The sequence below is a fragment of the Haliotis rubra genome, unplaced genomic scaffold (genome assembly GCF_003918875.1).
Source record: "Haliotis rubra isolate DU_JTF1 unplaced genomic scaffold, ASM391887v1 Scf17, whole genome shotgun sequence".
NCBI lineage: Eukaryota > Metazoa > Mollusca > Gastropoda > Lepetellida > Haliotidae > Haliotis > Haliotis rubra.
In genome coordinates this window covers 2130887-2146906 of record NW_025765669.1, presented here as the reverse complement: position 1 = coordinate 2146906, position 16020 = coordinate 2130887, and the positions used below count along the sequence as shown (strand labels likewise).

The following is a 16020-nucleotide window of genomic DNA, read 5'->3' as shown; positions in this document are numbered from 1 at the left end:
TAGGATTCCATAGTATTCAGTGTTTGAAAGAAAAACAAATACGTAGCATACATCATGTCCACAAGATTTTAGGAGTTCCAGGCCCTGACTAAACTCAATTTAAAAAACGCATCTTGTTGTGACAATAGATCGACGTAAGTTTGTATCAGGCCATATGAACCCATATAATGTGAAACTACGGACGACACGAAATCTACTTGCCCCGGGCCTACGGGTAAGCGTGTATTCAGAACACTGCGTGCATCCCCTAGTTATTCTTACTTGTGACGATGTAGCCACAATCCTGGTGTCCTTTACTGTTGGAAGGCTTGGCACTGTTCCAGTTCTTGAAGGAAGTCGTACCTATTGCCGCTCCGTTTGAAAAAGTCCAAGGTCCAGCATCTTTGTTATTGTCTGAAAGAGTGAGTGAGTGAGTGAGTGAGTGAGTGAGTGAGCGAGTGAGTTTGTGCAGCCATGGCCATAGGCAGTGACACATGCGTTTCAGTTACTGCAAGCTCCATCACATTTGAATCTGAATGATTAATGTGCGTTCCTCATGCTGCTTCTTTCAGATAAGGGGCGGTTGGGTAGCCTAGTGGTTAATGCGTTCGCTCGCCACGCCAAAGACCCGGGTTCGATTCCCCACATGGGTCCAATGTGTGAAGCCCATTTATGGCGTCTCCCGCCGTGATATTGCTGGAATATTGCTAAAGCGGCGTAAAACTAAACTCACTCACTACATTAAACTGTTTCTTACCAGTCAAACCAATCCACAACTCCGTGACTCCCACTGCATTTTGGGTTGAAAGATACTGGTTAATGAAGGCCTGAATATTTTTGCTGAAATGTCAATGTTGAGATAATGTCAGTTGGAATTGTGTTGTTGATAGTTAACGAAACAACTGGCGTGCAAAATCGAGAAACGGTCTCTACTGCAATATCTTAACACAAATATCACCAATAACCCCTCAGTGTACAAATGACCAGGGACGGTGGGGTAGCCTAGCGGTTAAAGCGTTCGCTCGTCACCCATTACTCACATGGGTACAATTTGTGAAGCCCATTTCTGGTGCCCCCCGCAGTGATATTGCTGGAATATTGCTAAAAACGGCGTAAAACCATGGACAAGTGACCAATTTTAACACACACGCACACAAATGACCATCTCGTAACGTAAATCCGACCCATAGGCTTTTCCATCGCTCGCGGTTTGACAATTTCAATTGAGAAGGAGCGTTTTACCCGACTTATAAACGGTCAACGATTGACAGAAAGATATAAAACACCGGAACAACTTATATTAATAATTCTAAGGCCTCTTATTTAGCGATAAACTCCACGCCGTACGGGCATGGTCTAAGCGCATAGAACATATGCACATTAAAATATCCCCGGTTAACAAAGTTGCCCCGAGGAGCCAGATGGCTCATCCCCCCGGGTACCCATTCACTGCTGGGTTGACAGATATGTTACATCACCGTACAAAAGAATTTTGATGACGGCAGGAAAGACCACGAGCAACACCTCTTTTCTGGTGCCCCCCGCCCTGAGACAAAAACACATGAGACAAGTTGTAGGGAAGCATTACGTTTGTAAGGAGGCCAGGTTCCCCCCGAGTCCCTTGCAGTAGCTGAGTGCTGCCGGCCAGGACAGAGAGTAGCGGGGATTGAACAGGTAGCATTCTGGACCATACTCCAGCCAGCCGTCCGCACATGTACCTGGAAGATGAAATAATGGTTACTTGTTGAGGTATTTGTAATTGATGGTAAAAACAAAAGGCACACACACAACGCACGCACGCACGCACGCACGCACGCACGCACACACAAACACATACGCACAAGAAATATATATTTATATAAATTGTTACATTAACAGTTGAAAAGATGGATAAATGAATGAATGAGTGAATGAATTAATGAATAAATAAATAGTTAGCATAAAACAACATCCACTTAGTCAGTCAGACATGGCGTACCTTCCGGCCTAACACAGTAGTATTTATTCTTGGAGCTACACAAGGTACCCACCCACATGCAGCGGAAAACAACATCCACTCAGTCAGTCAGACATGGCATACCTTCCGGTCTAACACAGTAGTATTTATTCTTGGAGCTACACAAGGTACCCACCCACATGCAGCGGAAAACAACATCCACTCAGTCAGTCAGGCATGGCGTACCTTCCGGTCTAACACAGTAGTATTTATTCTTGGAGCTACACAAGGTACCCATCCACATGAAGCGGAAAACAACATCCACTCAGTCAGTCAGACATGGCGTACCTTCCGGTCTAACACAGTAGTATTTATTCTTGGAGCTACACAAGGTACCCACCCACATGAAGCGTAAAACAACATCCACTCAGTCAGTCAGGCATGGCGTACCTTCCGGTCTAACACAGTAGTATTTATTCTTGGAGCTACACAAGGTACCCATCCACATGAAGCGTAAAACAACATCCACTCAGTCAGTCAGGCATGGCGTACCTTCCGGTCTAACACAGTAGTATTTATTCTTGGAGCTACACAAGGTACCCATCCACATGAAGCGTAAAACAACATCCACTCAGTCAGTCAGACATGGCGTACCTTCCGGTCTAACACAGTAGTATTTATTCTTGGAGCTACACAAGGTACCCATCCACATGAAGCGGAAAACAACATCCACTCAGTCAGTCAGGCATGGCATACCTTCCGGTCTTACACAGTAGTATTTATTCTTGGAGCTACACAAGGTACCCATCCACGTGAAGCGTAAAACAACAGCCACTCAGTAAGTCAGGCATGACATACCTTCCGGTCTAACACAGTAGTATTTATTCTTGGAGCTACAGGAAACAGCCACCCACGTTGAAGGTGCGGCGTTGTTGGAAAGTTCCACGCATGTATTGTTCGCACTGGAAGCAGACAATTTGCCAGATATCAGGTGTTCTTTATATGTCGACAGTATACCAACATGACTGTCATGAATATTCATTATAATCTAAATGGGTACAGTATCGTGACCTTCATGACCTCCTGTTTCAATGATAAGTCTGGGCTCCATTTAGCGAACACATTGCGCATGCATTTTAGGTTTACAATTTTATATGAGTCAACTATTCAAATCCACCTGCCTTTTGGATTGTTGTCCGTGTCTGAAAGCGAATACTATGTAATCCTAGAAGGGACATTGTTGCGTTGTCCCATTAATTTATTGCAACACTTTAGCCAATTTTAAACGTTTTGCTTGTTTTGGAAGGGCGACAACGCGTCAATATCCCTTCTGGGATTCCATAGGTAAGGGTGACAATACGAACAACGCGAAAGTGTGCCTTCCAGGATTCCATACAAATACCTTCATGCTTTGGAAAATGTATGATGACAATATTTTTAAATTATTCATTTTCAAACACGAACCCTTCGACGTTTTCCTTTGGGAATGATAATTATAATAACCAATGTTATGACTGTAAACAAATAACTTGAGTTACTTGAATTTGGATGGTGGTTGAGAAGGTCTCCAGTAGGGGTTGCCAGCCAGCAACGATCCATCTTGCCACGTCCAGGCGTAACTGTTGCCCTAAACAGAGACATTGCTTATAAGGGTTAATGTTGGGGGTGGGGTGTGTGTGTGTGGGGTGGGGGTTGGGTTGTTTCAGTCGAGCTGGGGGCGGTGGGGTAAATTAATGGTTGAAGCTCGTCACGCTGAAGACCGGGTTCGATTCCCCACATGAGTACAATGTGTGATGCCCATTTCTGGTGTTCCCCGCCGTGATATTGCTGTAATATTGCTAAAGGCAGAGTAAAACTATACTCACTCACTCACTCCAGTGTCGCTTTCAACAATATTTCTGTTATATCACGGCCTAAGATTGCTGTGGGAGAAAAGCAAGTGTTAGATATTTACGAGGTCTTCCCCTACGACTAACGGGATCGGGTGGTCAGGGTCGCAGACTTGGTTGACACAAGTCGTATCACACTTGCGTAGATCAATGCTCATGCTGTTGATCACTGGGTTGTAGATCAATGCTCATGCTGCCATATGAATCGACTGCGGTTAAACAACAAACCAAGACTCGATTATTTTCCAGGTTGCGAGTTCCAAACCGCCATATAACAGCTGGAATAAGTGCCCAATGTTTCCAGCGAGTGCGGCGTTAAACAACAAACCAACCAACCAACAGCTCTGTGAGACAAGTGCCCAATGTTTCCAGTTTGTGAGTGCGGCGTTAAACAACAAACCAACCAACCAACAGCTCTGTGAGACAAGTGCCCAATGCTTCCAGTTTGTGAGTGCGGCGTTAAACAACAAACCAACCAACCAACAGCTCTGTGAGACAAGTGCCAACAATGCTTCCAGTTTGTGAGTGCGGCGTTAAACAACAAACCAACCAACCAACAGCTCTGTGAGACAAGTGCCCAATGCTTCCAGTTTGTGAGTGCGGCGTTAAACAACAAACCAACCAACCAACAGCTCTGTGAGACAAGTGCCCAATGCTTCCAGTTTGTGAGTGCGGCGTTAAACAACAAACCAACCAACCAACAGCTCTTTGTGAGAAACAACAAACTGCCCAATGTTTCCAGAGTGCCAGTTTGTGAGTGCGGCGTTAAACAACAAACCAACCAACCAACAGCTCTGTGAGACAAGTGCAATGTTTCCAGTTTGTGAGTGCGGCGTTAAACAACAAACCAACCAACCAACAGCTCTGTGAGACAAGTGCCCAATGTTTCCAGTTTGTGAGTGCGGCGTTAAACAACAAACCAACCAACCAACAGACTCTGTGAGACAAGTGCCGTTAAATGCTTCCAGTTTGTGAGACAGTGCGGCGTTAAACAACAAAAACCAACCAACCAACAGCTCTGTGAGACAAGTGCCCAATGCTTCCAGTTTGTGGAGTGCGGCGTTAAACAACAAACCAACCAACCAACAGCTCTGTGAGACAAGTGCCCAATGCTTCCAGTTTGTGAGTGCGGCGTTAAACAACAAACCAACCAACCAACAGCTCTGTGAGACAAGTGCCCAATGTTTCCAGTTTGTGAGTGCGGCGTTAAACAACAAACCAACCAACCAACAGCTCTGTCTGTGAGACAAGTGCCCAATGCTTCCAGTTTGTGAGTGCGGCGTTAAACAACAAACCAACCAACCAACAGCTCTGTGAGACAAGTGCCCAATGCTTCCAGTTTGTGAGTGCGGCGTTAAACAACAAACCAACCAACCAACAGCTCTGTGAGACAAGTGCCCAATGTTCCAGTTTGTGAGTGCGGCGTTAAACAACAAACCAACCAACCAACAGCTCTGTGAGACAAAGTGCCCAATGCTTCCAGTTTGTGAGTGCGGCGTTAAACAACAAACCAACCAACCAACAGCTCTGTGAGACAAGTGCCCAATGCTTCCAGTTTGTGAGTGCGGCGTTAAACAACAAACCAACCAACCAACAGCTCTGTGAGACAAGTGCCCAATGTTTCCAGTTTGTGAGTGCGGCGTTAAACAACAAACCACCAACCAACCAAATGCTTCCAGCTCTGTGAGACAAGTGCCCAATGCTTCCAGTTTGTGAGTGCGGCGTTAAACAACAAACCAACCAACCAACAGCTCTGTGAGACAAGTGCCCAATGCTTCCAGTTTGTGAGTGCGGCGTTAAACAACAAACCAACCAACCAAATGTTTCCAGCTCTGTTAAACAACAAGACCAACCAAGTGCTCAATGTTTCCAGTTTGTGAGTGCGGCGTTAAACAACAAACCAACCAACCAACAGCTCTGTGAGACAAGTGCCCAATGCTTCCAGTTTGTGAGTGCGGCGTTAAACAACAAACCAACCAACCAACAGCTCTGTGTGAGACAAGTGCCCAATGCTTCCAGTTTGTGAGTGCGGCGTTAAACAACAAACCAACCAACCAACAGCTCTGTGAGACAAGTGCCCAATGCTTCCAGTTTGTGAGTGCGGCGTTAAACAACAAACCAACCAACCAACAGCTCTGTGAGACAAGTGCCCAATGTTTCCAGTTTGTGAGTGCGGCGTTAAACAACAAACCAACCAACCAACAGCTCTGTGAGACAAGTGCCCAATGCTTCCAGTTTGTGGGTGCGGCGTTAAACAAGAAAACAAACAAATATATAAGTGGTTAATTTTTCTGGTACTGAAATAGATACGTAGCATCCATATCAGCAGCAAACTGCGGTTATATCGAACTCAAAGGGACCACTATTTTAGTTCGATATAAGCGTAGTTTGTTATGCGCATTTCGACAAAAAACATCAAGTGTTCGGGACAAAAAACATTCACTATATCCGTCAGTTCGTTATAATCGTGATAGTTATAACGCTGTTTCCTGTATAAGATTGTGCTGGATCGTTTTATTAACATGACATTCCTAAGTTGTATAATTTTTATTTTTAACGGGTGGTCAGGTTGACTTGGTTGATGCGTGCCATCGTATTCCAGTTGTGTAGATTTCGATGCTCGTTATTTCGGCCACTGGATTGTCTGGTCCAGATACTATGACTTACAGAATGTTGTCAGAATGCCGGAATATTGCGGATCGCGACGTTGAACAGTAAACAAACAAAACCAGTAATACTGATCGGCTTTGTAGTTTCAGCCAAGCACATATTCTGGCGTGGGCCCGCCGTATAGCTGGAATATTGCGGCGTAAAACTAAAAACGCGTAGGCCGCATTCAGAATTCAACAGATGTTGTTCGAACGGTCAGTCCACATTATGATGCCTTAGTTTTTCAGTGCTATCCCTGATCATATGTGTTCCGTCTGTACCAGCGTTACTTTAAGCTTTGAGAATAAACCTGCCGAGATACAGTGAGTGAATGAGTTGGGTTTTGACGCCTCTTTGAGCAACGTCAACGCATCTTTCGGCGTGTGATATTAAAACCGAAAGTGATGCAGGTCTAGGAAGAAACTTGCGATGACGGTTTTGGTGCTGACGACAAAAAGCCAAAATAGACCAAAGCGCTTGACATGACTCGCTCTCCCAGTGATGACTTTATGACGTTGTCGTTGTGACGTTATGACGTTGTCGTTGTGACGTTGTGACGTACATTGTTATGTTACATAGTTATGTTCAGTGACGCAATACCAAACCAATTTTAGCTCACCTGACTAACCGACCTCAATCCTGTCCATAAGTTGCCATGAGCTTCTCGAGCAAACTGAGCGTTAAAAGTCTGTGTTGTCAGATCATTTATTATAGGCAAGGTGGCGCCGGAATGATCGCACGAGGAGCTACAACATAAATTGAAACAAATACAACGAATTAAGTTAGATTACAAGATAAGACAATACAACTAACCAAATATACCTTTAGGCTTTTGTATATTCAAGCTGTTCGCATGAACAACTAAAACATGCAATTGTAACGAATATTAACAAAACAACTTATGATTGTCCCAACGTTTAGATGATGAGCCTTTAACACACTGTTACAGCATATTGACGATTTAGGGGCGGTGGGGTAGCCTAGTGGTTAAAGCGTCCGCTCGTCACGCCGAAGACCCGGGTTCGATTTCCCACATGGGTACAATGTGTGAAGCCCATTTCTGGTGTCCCCCGCCGTGATATTGCTGGAATATTGCTAAAAGCGGCGTAAAACCAAACTCACGCACTCACTCACTAAAACGATTTAACATACAAGATCAAACAGTCTGGTCTGTTAACATTGAAAGTAGGGATAAATCAAACTGTGCGGGTGAGGTGAGGTGAGGTGAGGTGAGGGGTGTTGGGGTTGTGGTGAAGTGGAGTTGGGTGGGATTGAGGTGAGATTTGGTGGGGTGAGGTTGTGGGTTAACGTATCATGATTATTATTGCTAATCACAGTTCAATGCCCCACCAATACACAGTACAGTGACTCAAAGCCGATCAGACCCTTGTCGAACGTTGAGGTTACAGGTTTTGTTCGTACCACCCACGACCTGGGTTTAATCCCTGACACAAGTAGCCAGTGAAGCTCATTCCTAGTTTTCTCACCATTATTATTGTTGCAATACAGCTAAAAAGCTCCATAAAAACACCAGTCGCTGTCTTGCTGACATGTCGCCACCGAGTACAGGTTAACTCACCTGGCGTCGTTCCATGTGCGCTGAGAGTTGAAATACTTGTAGCACATGCCATTGAAGCTTACCCAGCCATGGTCAGTATCGCACTTCAGGGGCAATCCTGGGGATATGAGAAATAATATAAAATATACATCCACGTTTGTTGGTAGCTAAAACTGATAACAAGAAATGTAAGTCGGTGATATATACTGACTGACTGACTGAGTTTGGTTTAACGCCGCTTTTAGCAATATTCCAGCAATATCACGGCGGGGGACAATGAGTTAATGAGTTGGACCCGGGTACCCGTCTCAATACCCGGACCCGTTATGATCATATGACTAATAGATTAAACAATGTATTTATGTTATTCTTTCATGATTGAAAGGTTGTATTGCATTTGAGTATTTAGACCTAATTACCGTCACTTCTTTTGAATATAATAATGGTTAAGATGTTGAAAAACTCGCAAGTTTAGCCTCCGAGCTGAAGAATATATTGTCATTTCTTACAAATTTGATGTCAGGAATTAACATAACGGGTATCTGGGTAGGGTAGGGTAATAGGGGTGGGGTACCCGGGTAGAAAATTTGGACCCGTCCCAGCCCTATAACACTTAATATCTTCCTTGATACTATTTTCAGGAAAGTGGCACCACTTGCACGAGAACATATATAGTACAGGTAGCGCGTGTGATAATACAGACTATTTTCCTTGGTAGTATTGTCAGAAAATTACATGTGCCACCTGCGCGAGAACATATAGATTTATGTGACAAGTAGCTCTTATGGTAACATGTACATGTTTGATACTATTTCTCATTAAACACGCTGCTGTCTTCTTATGATCTCGGGGCGGTGGGGTAGCCTAATGGTTAAAGCGTTGGCTTGTCACGCCGAAGACCCGGGTTCGAATCCCCACATGGGCACAATGTGTGAAGCCCATTTCTGGTGTCCCCAGCCGTGATGTTGCTGGAATATTGCTAAAAGCGGTGTAAAACCAAACTCAGTCAGTCAGTCAGTCTTATGATCTCAATATCCATCCTTTTAACAATTATATGGAAACCTTTCATTGTTGTTATATTTTCAAATTTAGAAAAAAAAAATATTTTGGCTAGTATATTTTGGCTCAGATTTCGGTAAACCTGCAATAATCCCTGGAACCATTCCCGAGATTCTCGCAATCTCATATTACATCATTGATTTACATTTGATTGACTACGCCACATGGTCCAACCTATAAAACAGAATGCGAGTTAAAAACATTCCTGAATAATGCTGGGTTGGCGATTTCAACAACATGGCGGCGAGTCCCATTGAATGAGATCGGGTTTACAAGAAATGCAACGTTGAAAAACTGTCTGACACGAAGATGAAAGTCCTAAAGTAATACCTCTTTGGCGTTGACATATGGATTGGTAGGCATCCCTGGTACATGAGCTAACCTCCATCTGGTAGTTGTGAATATTGACACACGACTTTGTCATGTCGTTTGTTTTGGTGGCACTGGACCACTGCCTGAAGGGGAAAAAATCATGAAGACATTTAGTTTAACTTCAGTAATGTCCTTTTCGACTCTTGAAATCTAAGGCGTGAACGTGAGGGGCATTGTGGTTTTCTTTGCTCGAAGTCTGTGATTGACGTGTGTGCAGGGCTACAGATAACTTTTTGGGTCATTGAGTTATATACTCGCTTGTGTTCATCTCAATTGGGTATCCTAATTTTTTTCCGTTGAGTGACCAGATATATTGTAGAAATGACAATTTTTTATGGATGAGTATCTTAACAATGGCGACGTTTCGGTATAGATTCTTATACCGTTTAAAGCATACACGAGATATGCACATAATGTACCCTATCATTCCCCCATATACATCTTTATAACTACGTCGTGTCACGTCTTTATAATTATTACCCACGTGGCCATCGTATGGGTAGTTGCATACTAATCTCGTACGTCACACGAGTGTCGTATCGCGTTGACCTGTGCCGTAACGACTTGACTACTACACATGCGGCCAGCCAACATAGTACCTCTGCCACAGGTCATTCGTCACATCTTACACAGTTTATTCAATATATGTACACATTACTTAACTCTTTTATTTTTGACGAGACTACACATCAGATTTAACATCTTTGCTAGCATGGTTTAGTTTCACTAAAAAAAAATATGCTCTTACGTCTTTAATTAACATCACTGAGGATGATACTTACAAGAGACCCATATTTGAACTGCTGCCATCAGCCCAAGACCACGTGTTGGTATTGCCGTTTCTCTTCAGTCCTATCCACCAGTGAGTGTAGTGACCGTGGCTCCTGGTAGTCAGCGTGTGTAAGGTTCTGTTCAAGAAGCTCTGTTTGGAAGGAAATTAACCATGAATCACGCATGTCACAGGTCACGCATTTTTCATACCGTCAGGCTTCATGACTTCCGGTTCGATGAGATGCTTTCCTCAATGGTAGACGAGAGTGAATTCAATGAGTGAATTTAGTTTAACGCCGCTGTGGACAAAATTATGTTTTACGGATAAAAATAACATGCAGCTTAGTACCTTTGCCTCTTCTTCACGCAGCCCAGTGAGTGAGTGAGTAAGTGATTGAGTTGTGTTTTAGGCCCCTTTTAGCAATATTCCAGCAATATCACGGCGGGGGACTCAAGAAATGGGCTTCACACATTGTACCCATGTGGGGAATCGAATCCCTCAGCCCAAATGATAATAGGGTATTCTCCTAATGTCAATAACCTCTGACCTCTGATCCACAACCACAAGCATGGCGAATAAAAAGAAAATATTGTATTTTGGCATCCAGTAAAAAAGTGTTGGATAGTCTCGGTAAATTCATTACTTAGTCTACATTTCATATATTTAGATTTTGATGCAAAATCACACATTGAAGGTTACAAATGGGTAGTGACTGGTCAGGCCTGTTGACGTCATCCATGCAAAACATACAGCGGGGTTTCTTGTCTTCACTTCGCTGTGCAGAGGTGTGCACGCCAGAAACCTATGATAATGAGTTCGAATCCAGGCTCTCCTAGCTGATGTGTATGGGTTTGCCCGATCCACACTCGTGCTCATGTTTTCGCCAAGAAGAGCATGGCATCAGGTTCCTCCCCCCCCCCCCCCACACACACACACACACACATCAAACTAACATAACGTGATAGAGCTGGAATCGCTCACTTATTCAAAATTTGTCGCGGTTTAGATTATAACGGATTGCATTCCCGTTGACAAGTGAACACATATCCTCATTCCTCAACCTCAGTAGTTGCCATTGGGTTGAAGAGTTATGCCCCTTGTCAAGAGGATCCGCTGATCTCGTGTTCGGATCCTAAACCCTCATTTATTGTTGAATTTATCAACACCGTACTGCTAGGTTTCGCCCAAGTGAGTGTCCATCAGGGATTTCCGCCCAAATGAAGCCAAAGGCGTGATCTAACAGGTCAAAACGGCGTCAACACGAACTCTTACCCATTGCGCTTTGCTGGTGACTTTGACAAGGTCTCCTCCGAGAGCCTGGCATTTCAGTCTGGCGTTCTCATATGTCTTAGTAGCGGAGTTCTGCGAGAAGAGGTAGCACCACTGGGACTGCGTGTACCAGCCATACGGGCAGTTCTGGCAGTGAACTATAGAACAAAACAGAAATCTGATTGATTGATTGATTGAACCAGACAATCCAGTGATCAACGTCTTAAGAATCGATCTAAGCAACTGGGTTCCGATGACATGTACCAACCAAGTCACCCGATCCCATTAGTCACATCTTACGACAAGCATGTGTTGCTGAAGACCAATTCAAACCCGGATCTTCAGTGGTTTTGATTTTAGAGGCCAAGCATGTAGCATTCAAGATCCAGGCTGTGTATTTTTGTTTCGTTTTAGTGAACGAGCTTCAACACATACATTTTATCCTCTTAAGGGTAAACTCAATATGTTATTAACCGTAACACATCTGGCATGTCTAGTAAAGTATTTCTTTTACACATGAAAACCTACGTTTCACGTCTTCTGATTTTCGTGATTATTTATATCGATCACCTTGTTCTTAAAGTCAATTTTACGTCATATCATTCCTTATTTCCATTATAATGTACAAGGGCCCCGTTGCACAAAACGATCGTAGAGCTAAGGTCATCGAAAATCCCATACTTTAACCTAGGCTTATACTTACTCGTGAAGTCCGGGCTAGAATATTGATCTTAAGTAACCCATGCTTGTCGTAAGAGGCGACTAACGGGATCGGGTGGTCAGGCTCGCCGACTTGGTTGACACATGTCATCGGTTCCCAATTGCGCAGATCGATGCTCATACTGTTGTTCACTGGATTGTCTGTTCCAGATTCGATTATTTACAGACCACCGCCCTATAGCTGGAATATTGCTTAGTGCGACGTAAAACTAAACTCACCCACTCACTCACCCAAGGGTTACGGTAGCCATAGCGCTAAAGTCGCTTTGTGCAACAGGACCAAGAGCTATAGTACTGACTTCCGGTAAAAACCTTTGAATAAGCGGTACGGTCCCATTTCTTTACCATCCGTTCACAATGCTGACCATGTTTGGATATTCAATACAATATTATTATTCCCAAACGTTGACGTATAGAAAGTATTTTGATGTAAATAATTAACTTTGGACCAAACAAATTGTCATCATGAACATCGATTACAGTTGACAACGAGTACAGACTTGACCTGTGGATGTCACCTTCTCTAATCTTTCAGTTAGACCTGGGGATACAGGTCACGATCAGATCCGGACTAGAATTGATCTTCAGTAACCCATGCTTGTAAGAGGCGACTAACGGGGTCGGGTGGTCAGGCTCGTTGACTTGGTTGACACAGGTCATCGTATTCCAAGTGTATAGATCGATGCTCATGGTGCTGATCACTGGATCAGCACAATTATTTAAACCGCCGCCATTTGCCAATAATAACATTCCTGATATGCGTGGCGTTAATCAACAACAAAACATACCCCTCAATATGAACTGCAAAAAAGTGTATTTGGGTCTGTTAACGAACGTTATCAAAACAGGGCAAAACTCTGGAAGTCATATTTCATATTTAGCCAGGGCGGCGGGGTAGCCTAGCGGTTAAAGCGTTCGCTCGTCACACCGAATACCCGGGTTCGATTCCCCACATGGATACAATTAGTGAAACCCACTTCTGGTGTCCCCCGCCGTGATATTGCTGGAATATTGCTTAAAGCGGCGAAATCTAAACTCACTCACTCACTCACTCATATTTAGCCACAATCAAACCTTGGTGTATACTTTCTTTTGTCCGTCGTATTATGTTTGGTATATTTTTGTTGTGTAGTCATACGGTCAGTGATATTGTTCACACATTTACATAATAATGTTTTTAAACGTACCTTAATGGTTTGTATTTAAACTATTTTTGCATATTGGAACTATTCCTGAACGATAATTCCTTAATCCATACAAACTTTCCTCATTCACAATGTTCACATTTAGGTACATTTACCTCCTGAGCACATTCTGCTCCGAGAGGAACCGGGTTGGATTCGGTTTCCAGTAACCCATACATGTCGTAGGAGGTGACTAACATGATTGGGTGGTCTGGCTAGCTGACTTGGTTGACATGTCACCGTATCCGAATTGCGTAGATCGATGCTCATGATGTTGATCACTGGATTGTCTGGTCCAGACTCGATTATTTACAGACCGCCGCCATATAGCTATAACATTGCTGAGTGCGGCGTTAAACAACAAACCAACCAACCAATCCCTGAATAATTCTATTTATCTGTTTATCTTATCATAATGATTTGATTTTTTTTGGCATCTAGAAGTACCACTTGATCTGTATCAGGACCCTGCACACAGTCCACTTTCTCAGTGATACGCCTATACAACAGCGATAGCGTTGAAAACTGCTGTCAGTATGTCTCAGAATTTGACCTTGTCAGCTTTAGTTATGTTTTGGTGTGAATTAGAAAAACTAAACTGAGAAGTGAAAAACACTATACATCTTGTTGCTTTATCTTGTTTCAATTTTAATTGACAATATATTGAGGTAGCGCTTTTCAAAATTTGAATTGCGTTGAGTCAACCGTACAAGAATGTGTTAATGTGTTTTCTAAAATTTCACTTTGTAAAACACCTAAAAACCGAAACTAAACGTATTTCGTATAATACACAGCTGTTCCGGCATCTTTTCCATTGAAAATCAATAAATTTGCTCTTTCGGCACAATTTTACAGCCTTTCAAACAACACAGTGTTTAGGCTAAAGCTTAGTCTCTGAAAATATATATAATTTTGATAGTAACAAACAAATTTATTTAAATTGAAAAGGAGCCCCAGGGAGACTAGAGATTCAGAATCTGAGGAAATCTAGTCTTGCTTCATATAGGGCTTTAGCATTGCAGGAAAGGGCTAGGCTGTATGGAAAATAATATGGTTCGGAACTGTGAGATAGACTAGAAAGGTATCTACAGTTGCAAATTCATTTCTTATCCCAGTCCATTTGGTTATATTTACACAATAATTATGAGGTGAGGTGAAATTGGGTTTAACGTCGTGCTTGAGAATATTTCGCGCATATGACGACGTGCATGCGTGTGTATGTGTATGTGCGGCTCCTTGTACTAGCCCAGACTTAAGCTGGTTTTATAGTGCTAGCCCACTGAGATATCATGCCGCGTGAAGCATGAAGCATGATTACCCCATTCAGACACATTATACTGACTCCGAGCCGGACCAGTCCTTGCTGTACCCATAAATGCCGAGCGTCAGGCAGGGACCAACAAGTACCATATTTTTACGTCTTTTGGTATGACGCGGTCGGGGATCGAACCCGCGACACTCCGGGCGGACGCTCTAACCACTACACCACGGAGGCGGTCCAATAATTATGAAACAAGGGGTTACCAACACTTAGAAGTTGTAAGAACATGAATACATGACACTGTTTATGGCTAACAACTTCCTCTTATTATTTATCCCAAATCATGAATAATATTTTTTGGCTCTCGATTTATGTTACTGTACAATTCAATCCAAACAACAACAAAATATCTAGCAAAGTGGTTTATGATGGATCGTGTAACATTTAACTGTTCCCGGTAGAGTCAGATTAACGAAACATTGGTTGAATTGATTATCCAATTGTGTAAAAACTGCCGCTCAAAGGATTGTACACACTTTTTAACACAAATGTCAAATCACCACCATCATCACCATTTCTTGACTTCGTTTTAGCTACTATCAGACATATCTACTGTCTGGCAGCTTATCCTAGCATCGCTGTGGACTATGATAACTGATACACAATACATATGCTATTCATTTCTGATATGATAAGTAACCGCCTCCGTGGTGTAGTGGTTAGAGCGTCCGCCCTGAGACCGGAAGGTCGCGGGTTCGATCCCCGACCGCGTCATACCAAAAGAAGTTAAAAAATGGTACTTGTTGGTCCCTGCCTGGCGCTCGGCATTAATGAGTACAACAAGGACTGGTCGACTCGGAGTCAGTATAATGTGTCTGAGTGGGGTATTCATGCTTGACTGCGGCATGGTATCTCAGTGGGCTAGCACTATAAAACCAGCTTAAGTCTGGGCTAGTACAAGCAGCCGCACATACACATACACACGCATGCACGTGGTCATATGAGCGAAATATTCTCAAGTACGACGTAAAACCCAATTTCACCACACCTGATATGATAAGTACATGATACCTGAAATGGAGAGGGGCGGTGGGATAGACCCACTATGGGTACAATGTGTGACGCTCATTCCTGGTGTCCCCCGCCGTTATTTAATTGGAATATTGCCAAAAGCCGCGTGAAACTAAACTCTCTCACTCTGAAATGGCGCTAGTACACCGGACTGGTATTCCCCACAAAACCCTCTTGTATTAGCACAAGAGACACACTAGTCTATAAAATTGAAGGACAATTCGTGTCATTTGTTTAAACAACATAATATTTTTTTAATAATAATAATAATTGATTTCATAATGATGAGTGAGTGAGTGAA

At 43.2% G+C, this 16020-nt stretch overlaps 1 protein-coding gene across 1 annotated transcript in view; it reads right to left on the bottom strand.

Moving 5' to 3' along the window:
• Positions 1-16020, bottom strand: part of LOC124272405 (macrophage mannose receptor 1-like) — a 73764-nt gene that overhangs the window by 55250 nt on the left and 2494 nt on the right. Inside the window, exons 2-11 of the mRNA XM_046707573.1 lie at positions 11487-11641; positions 10225-10364; positions 9401-9525; positions 8033-8129; positions 7073-7199; positions 3454-3542; positions 2774-2877; positions 1568-1697; positions 737-819; positions 262-393 (exon numbers count right to left, since the gene is read on the bottom strand). Of these exons, the coding sequence (XP_046563529.1) occupies positions 262-393; positions 737-819; positions 1568-1697; positions 2774-2877; positions 3454-3542; positions 7073-7199; positions 8033-8129; positions 9401-9525; positions 10225-10364; positions 11487-11641 (1182 nt within the window). The remainder of the gene's footprint in view (positions 1-261; positions 394-736; positions 820-1567; positions 1698-2773; positions 2878-3453; positions 3543-7072; positions 7200-8032; positions 8130-9400; positions 9526-10224; positions 10365-11486; positions 11642-16020) is intronic.